A 7970-nucleotide genomic window follows, 5' to 3' on the forward strand; every position below is an offset into this window, starting at 1 on the left:
CGGGAGCCTGCCCTGCGAGCGCGATCCGCGCCCACTGGCTCATTCCAGCCGCCGCCGTCAGGCCGAGCCTCAGCTCCGGAGCAACAGCTGCCGCTGCCGGGACATGGTCCTCTGCGTTCAGGGGTAAGCGCGGCTCTCTGCCCCAACCCAGCTCCGCGCCGGGACGCGGCGGAGAACTGGCCTCGTGCTAGCCACCGAGTATTAAGAGGGTCGGAGAAAGACCTCGGGAGTGTGATAACAAAGAAAGGTGACAACATCGTCACCACCTCTACTGGCACTGTGGGTACGGAAACTGGGGGTCAGCTAGCGACAGGAGAAACACCGGGTGGGCTAAGCTTGGGTTCTGGCTGGAGAAGGTGGGCGCTTCAGGCAGCGCCTCCTCCCAGACGTGGCTCACTTGCCCAGCCGTTCTGGATCGGGAGCGCTCTACCCTGGCCTGCCGGCCCAATAACCTACTGTGACCATGGGCTAGCCCTTGCCCCTTTCTGTCCTGCCATCCACTCTCCTGCCTCAGGCTCGCAGTTAGGCTCTTCTTGGGAAACCAATCTGAGATCCTTACTTCTACCCAGGTTGGCACCTGCTAAATAAGCAGCTCTTGGAAGATACTAGGTTTGACCCAGTCCTGTCTGAGGCACCCCCTCACAATGGCCTCATCCCTACTCTCAGTCCAATATGGGATCCCAATGTGAGAAGTGCCTTGGCTCCTGCCTCCCTTCTCCAAGTTTCCCAAAAACTTGCAGGGCGGGGGGGGGGGGGGGGGGGGCGGGGGGCGGGCTTATAAGACAGTCTTGGCTTCAGCTGAGCATTCTTAACACATTCCTTCTGGCCAGAACCTCAGCGTCCCCTTCAACCAAGGGTCTGATGCTCTCCGAACTCATCTGACAGGAGCTCAGAAGCTCCAGGGTGAGTGAAAGGAGATGTGAGTGGGTGCTCCACAGCCAGAGAGAATTAGGTGGCCCAGTGACTGCTGTTATCAAAACTGGTATCGTACCAAGTGAGGAAGGGTGGAAGGTGGGGCAAGGCTGAAGTGCCCCCCAGCTCTGAGCAGTCCTGTTTCCAGCACCTGGAGGTGCTAGGAAGACTGTACGTGCTTCAGTTTCTCCCTGAGCATCTCCAGAATCTCCCTTGCTCCTCTCTGCACTTTGGGACTCCCAAACACCTTCCCCCATGCTTCTGCCTTTGTTCACAGGACCCCAGCCAATTCTAGGGTCCCACAGTCTCTCACTTTGCTCCAGCTGAAGGCCCCCTTGGAATATCAGTGCATCAGGCCAGTGCTCTTGTCAGGGAGCAAGACCAGCTAGTGCTCTCCTGAGCCAGGGAGCAGGAATTCCCAACTGTAGGTTTGGGGTGTCAGCTTTGCTGAGGGCTACCTGCTCAGGGTTGAGTTTGCTTTACTAGTTTATGTCCCCAAACAGAATGCACAGGCTGGCTGCACTGCAGGCACCCTCACATACTGGCCACCTACGCCTGGAGCACCACAGCCACCACCACCATGACACAATAACACAGCTGTGGACACACCCCTCCCCAGATGTATATAGTCACTCACCAAGACCTTGTGGTGACCAATACAGCCACTCACACATCCAGATATCATATCATCATCCCTAGAGGTCTCTACACCCACATATGCTAAGCTGTTTGGACATGGCCACCCCCAGAGACTCTATCCAGTCTGACTGGCTAACCACCTCCTATAGTCCTAGAAGGCCCCTGGCCTGAGCTGAGCTCTGGGTCCCAGTAGGGAGGCCCTCAGCCAGTTGCTTGGATCTCAGCCTCCAGCTCTTCTAGAGGGAGTCCAGAGCTCCCACAGTGTAGCCAGAGTTGGGGTGAAGAAGTGTCACCAGGCTATGGTGTGCCAGGGTCTTATGGCCCCTTCTTCTCATGAGCAGTTGCCGGCCCCCTGATTTGTTAACATCTTCTAGAGTCACCTATAACTTACATCAGAGCTGGTTCCTCTCCCTGGCTCCTGCCGCCGGCTCCTGCCTACCTCTTCCTGCCGTGTAAACAATACCTGGCAGTGTTTCCCGATGTCGTCATCTCGGCCTGCTGTGCCTTCGCTGCTTCTCCTTCCTCTGGCCTGAGACTCAGCTCAGGAGCAGGCTGACCCTGACTCCCCTGTAACATCCTTTGCTTCTTTATGACTTTGGGTTATGAGCACTCCTTTAGGGCAGGGCCCAAGGTTACGTGATCCTGATGTCTTGAGGCCTGGAAGAGAACCAGACCCAGAACTGAGATCCGAGGATTTCTTTTGTGACGAGTGGGAGAGGAATGGCAGCCTCTTCCACAGGAACCAGGGCCATGCCTCTCACTCCCAAGAACCCCCAGGATCACTGCACTGGGTGGGCTTCTCTTAAAGAGAAGCTACTACTCAGACTGGGGCCAGTTCAGCAACCCAATTCTAGTCATCTGAGAATATGGTGTGGCCCAACCCCTCAGTGTCTGGGCTGGGATGACCCCTCACTGGGGCAGTGGGGAAGTGGACCTCTAGTGAAGAGCAGTGTTTGCTTAAGATCACGGTGTCTGGTAGGGCAGGCCTGTCAGAGTGGGATCTGGAATGTGGGATGAGTACCCTGCCCTTTGGTGGGAGCTCATATTTATGGGAGGTGGGACTTAAGTGCCTTTAGAGGCCACTGTGTACCCCAGACCCTCAGCTGGGAGGAGGAGAGAACAGGATGAGAGTCTGACCTGTTCAGGGAGATAATTCTAGCCTCTAAGGCCTGGCCAGTGTAGACCAAGGTCCCTCTGCCAGACACTGTTGTCCATGGGGAGGTAGCATGTGACCCATCCCTTGGCTCAACCAGGACCGTGTATTTAATCAGCCACCTCTGCCAGGAGGGCACCATTGTGGGGCCTCTTTGCACTGGATCCTATCTATGTGGTGGGAACCCCAACTGCCCACTGTGAACTAGAGATGCCTACAGGGAGTGATCTATGGATTTGGTTGGTACAAAATAGAAGAGATTACAGATGGCCCTTTGTCCCTGCAGATGTGAAACCTGGGGATACAGAGAGCCCATGTATTCATTGTACTGCACCATTCATATAAGGGACTCAAGCATCCACAGGTTCCATCTCCTGGAACCATCTCCCCATGGATACTGGCTCCAACTATAATTGCTCTTTGATAAATGCAGGAGAGTGGGAAAGTCTCTTTCAGAAGAGGGTTTATATGTGGGGGAGGCCATCAAGGGGGCCTTTTGTGCTGACAAGCGGGAGGTGGAGTACTGGTCTCATGAGTGAGCAGAGGGGAAACTGGGGCTCACAGTGAGATAGACTGGCCAGAGGCCACGTAGCCAGTCTAGGGCAGAGGGGATCCCTGGAAATGGAGAGAGCACAGGGCCTCCACTCACTGCCCATGCACCTCCTTCTAGACTTTGTCCTTTGCTGGCCGTGGAGCAGATTGGGCAGCGGCCCCTGTGGGCCCAGTCCCTGGAGCTGCCCCAGCAAGTTATGCAGCCTTTGTCTGCTGGCGCCTTCCTGGAGGAGGCAGTAGAGGAGTCCCCAGCCCAGCCAGAGAGGGAGCCCAAGGTGGTGGACCCCGAGGAGGACCTGCTGTGCATAGCCAAGACCTTCTCCTACCTTCGGGAATCTGGTGAGTCTGAGGAGGGAGGAGGAATTGTCCTGGGAAGTCTGACGGGGGAAGATTAGCTCTGCCTGTTGAGTCTAATTTGAGAGGCAAGCCTCTGGCCAGAAGAGTCTGACGGGAGGGAAGGTCCCCAGCCTTCCCCAGGGAGGGGTGATGAGAAGAGGCTGAGCCCTGCCATGCCCTGGGTTGGTGCACCCAGCTACTTTCCACTGTGACCAGTTGGTTCCTTTCCTGTCCACTTGCCTAGGCTGGTACTGGGGTTCCATTACGGCCAGTGAGGCCCGGCAACACCTTCAGAAGATGCCAGAGGGCACCTTCCTGGTACGTGACAGCACCCACCCCAGCTACCTGTTCACACTGTCCGTCAAGACCACCCGCGGGCCCACCAACGTGCGCATTGAGTACGCCGACTCCAGCTTCCGCCTGGACTCCAACTGCCTGTCCAGGCCTCGCATCCTGGCCTTCCCAGATGTGGTGAGCCTGGTCCAGCACTACGTGGCCTCCTGTGCTGCAGACACCCGGAGTGACAGTCCCGACCTTGCCACCACCCCGGCCCTGCCCACCCCGAAGGAAGATGCGCCCGGTGACCCAGCCCTGCCCGCCACGGCCGTTCACCTGAAACTGGTACAGCCCTTTGTGCGCAGGAGCAGCACCCGGAGCCTGCAGCACCTGTGCCGCCTGGTCATCAACCGCCTGGTGGTCGACGTGGACTGCCTGCCGCTTCCCCGGCGCATGGCTGACTACCTCCGACAATACCCCTTCCAGCTCTGACCCGGCCGAGTAGCCGCCTGGCCTCACCCAGCTGGACCCTGGAGGGGATATGGGCCCCAGCTGGACTTGGGCTCCCATGACCCCTCCTCCAGTCATCCTGGTGCCCGTGAGCATCTGGCAGCTAGACCAGGAACGGTCTGCAGGAACAAGGCTGGGGGTGAGGGGTCAGGGGAAGTTTCACACGACTTGGAGGTCAGCACCCCCCGCTCCCCCGCAACTCCGTTGTGGTGGGCCATATGTGTCAAAAGAGAGGGCACTGGCAGGACCTTATCTCAGCCGTGTGGGCTGGGCCCAGTCCCCCACTCACCTGCTGCGGACTCCTGAACTGCGTAGACTTGGCCGACCCTGGTTGCTCCATCCACAGGGTGGGGCGGGCCCCTTCCTTCCAGCTAGCCAGCCTCTGTCTCGGGGGTATATCAGCCAGAGGAACCGAGGTTGATGGTGACAGTCCCCGGGCGGGGGCACAGACCAAACTAGGGGACAGCACAGTTATATAGTATTTATTTATTTATTCTCCCTGGGTTGGTCTCGGGGTGAGCCGACCCCTCCTCTCTGCCCTGAGCACTCCAGAGGCCCCAGACTGGCCCCAGCTTCTCTGGTTCCTCTCACCCTGAGATGCGCTGCTGGACCCAAGGTGGTCCTGCATGTACTGGCACTAACCCATCCACCAGAGAAGGAGTCCTTCTCCTTGGCCTCCAGCCCTGTTTTGGGAGTATGGGTGAATAAACAAGAACATGGAGCCAACATGTTAGCACCCAGCAGAGCCTGCCACTCAGCCCTTCCAGGGCCGAGCCCTATCTGCACAGAGCTGGTCTCGCCGGGGCACAGGCCCTGCACGAGTTGGGGGCCGGGTCAGGGAGCAGCATGGTCGTTGGGGGGCCACTGCTCCAGCTCTGCTGGGTCTGCTTCCTGCCCAGAAAAGTGCGTTCACACAAGAGAGGGAACGAAACTCCATATCTGACGAGACTTTATAAAATAATTACTACTTAAAACAGTTTAGTAGTCTTTTTATTTTCACTGCTTTTTCTGTAATGACAATAAAATTGTACCTTTCATGTATGGAGCCCTCAGAGGGGCCTTTTTTGAGTCGTATACCGTCTGTCCCCTTCGATCTTACTGTCAGTATCCCCCACTTTACATCTGGGTCAGCAGAGGCCCAGAGACCTGTGTGGCTGAGCCGGCCCTGCTAGGGCACCCAGTGAAGAGTGGAGAGGGTTGTTATTGTTGTTGTTCAGTCACCAAATCGTGTCCGACTCTTCATGACCCCATGGATTGCAGCACACCAGGCTTCCCTGTCCCTCACCATCTCCCAGAGTTTGTCCAAGTTCATGCTCACTGAGTCAGTGATGCCATCCCACCATCTCATCCTCTGTCATCCTCTTCTCCTCCTGCCTTCAGTCTTTCCCAGCATCGGGGTCTTTTCCAGTGAGTCAGGGCTGTTTGCATCATGTGGCCAAAGTATTTATTTATTTATTCTATTCAGCTTCAGCATCAGCCCTTCCAAAGAGTATTCAGAGTTGATTTCATTTAAGATTGACCGGTTTGATCCTCTTGCTTTCTGAGGGACTCCCAAGAGTCTTCTCCAGCACCACAGCTCGAAAGCCTCAATTCTTCTGTGCTTTGCTTTCTTTACTCTCCAGCTCTCACATCCATATATGACTAATGGAAAGACCATAGCCTGGACTATATGACTACTGTCATCAACATGATGTCTTTGCTTTTTAACACACTGTCTAGGTTTGTCATAGCTTTCCTGCCAAGAAGCAATTGTCTTATAATTTCATGGCTGCAGTCACCATCTGCAGTGATTTTAGAGCTCAAGAAGAGGAAATCTGTCACTACTTCCACCTTTTCACCTTCTATTTGCCGTGAAGTGATGGGACCAGATACCATAATGTTAGTTTTATAGTGGAAGGGGTAGGGAGAAGCCCTTGTCCACTCATTCCCTCTTTTCCCCTTGGAGGGTGGGATGCAGGGCACTAGTGGGACTGCCTGCAGGGTCACTGCCCAGTGCCAGGTCGGGGAGGTTAGCAGAGGAGCATCAGACCTGAAAGATGTGTGAACAGGAGATGCCAACTAAATGCAGGTGGAATACCAGGGGTATGGGAGCTGTGGACCACTCCCGGGGGCAGCGTCTTTTGAGATGACGAGGCTTAACAGAGAAGTCAGGCTGGATCATCCCAAGGAGAAGGTACAGGGCCTGCAAAGGCACCAGGGCATGACCGGGGAGCTTATATTCCTGATCACAAGGAGGCCTAGGGAAGGTCATTCTGTGGAGCAGGGTAGAACAGTTGACTTGGGGATAGTGGCTGGCCACAGGGTCTGGCCTGGGATGGGTCTGATGGGGTTCTGTCCTAGGCTGACTGGGGTTTGGGGACTCTTTCAGTCAGGGTCCTGCGTACCAGAAGTAGGTGAAAGAGCAAGTAAAATGAAAACACTCCATTATCTGATGGTCTGCCTTTGGAGCACTTCAGCACCTGGAATCCTACTCTGTCCTGAAACTTTCTACACCATTGACTCCCTCACAGGAAAGTACCTCTGAAACTCACTCATGGCCTTTCAGCCCTCATTTCAGAAATAGTTCTAACCTTTCTATTTTCTTAGCCATTAGACAACTAAAAGTTGCAGATGCAAAGAGGCAAATGTCAGCAGATTGAAGACAGGAAGTTGTGAGGAGTGATGTTGATGACAAGGATGAGGCAGGACAGGATAAAAATCAAGAACTCTGGAGGTGTAGAACCCTGGGGGTACAGAGAGAGGCGTGGCAAAGAATGGAGCTGCTGTTGGGTGAGAGTGAGCAAGAAGTGGGTGAGGGCTATCTTTACCAGGTCCACGCGTCCCGCCTGGCACCTTTTCCACTGCTGGCTGCAGGGCCCGGCAACACACCTCGTCCAGGGCACCATGGCCCTGCCAGGGATGTCTGTGGTTTCTCATTGCTTCAGCCTAGATCCCAGCCCCTTTGTGACTCCCAGAATGCCTGAGATGACCCCTGTGTCTGCTCCACCCCCGGATCTGAGTCATCCAGTGAGTAGGCAGTGGACACAGAGGGGCAAAGGCAGGCTCTTCCTGTCCCAGACAGTGCTGGAGTGGAAGGACGCCCTTCACTGTCCACAGAGGGGAGGCGTCAAGGTGTCCACAGGGTGCTGGAAACACACAGGGCTTTGTACCTTATGCAGTGCTCACTACAACGCTGAATGGCTTAGAGTGGGCCTAGACATTACCCTGGTGGCTCAGCGGTAAAGAATCTGCCTGCCGATCCAGGAAACCTAGCTTCAATCCCTGGGTGGGGAAGAGCCCCTGGAGAATGAAATGGCAACCCACTCCAGTATTCTTGCCTAGAGAAGCCCATGGACAGAGGAGCCTGGCAGGCTACAGTCCATGGGGTCACAAAGTGCTGAACACAACTAGGCGACTAAACAACAAAATATCACCCATACTCCACAGAAGAGGAGACAAGCCCAGAAGGGGCACGGGGGCAGCTGAGGGGACGAGGCACAGAGCAGAGCTAAGGCTGTGGGCTCCCAACTGCCCCCTTGCCCATGCACTGCTACGTGAGGTGGCAAGGATGGGCAGCTGGGGTGGGGGTGGCTTTCAGGTGAGCTGTTCTTGA

General features: G+C 55.7%; 1 protein-coding gene across 1 annotated transcript; it reads left to right on the forward strand.

The window, feature by feature from the left end:
- On the forward strand, positions 1–5419 carry CISH (cytokine inducible SH2 containing protein). Its single transcript, NM_001046586.1, has 3 exons — positions 1–123; positions 3375–3595; positions 3837–5419. The coding sequence occupies exons 1-3, from the start codon at positions 104–106 to the stop codon at positions 4358–4360; spliced, it is 765 nt and encodes a 254-aa protein (NP_001040051.1). The 5' UTR covers positions 1–103; the 3' UTR covers positions 4361–5419.
- Positions 5420–7970: the final 2551 nt, after the last annotated feature.

Source organism: Bos taurus, chromosome 22 (genome assembly GCF_002263795.3).
Source record: "Bos taurus isolate L1 Dominette 01449 registration number 42190680 breed Hereford chromosome 22, ARS-UCD2.0, whole genome shotgun sequence".
Lineage (NCBI taxonomy): Eukaryota > Metazoa > Chordata > Mammalia > Artiodactyla > Bovidae > Bos > Bos taurus.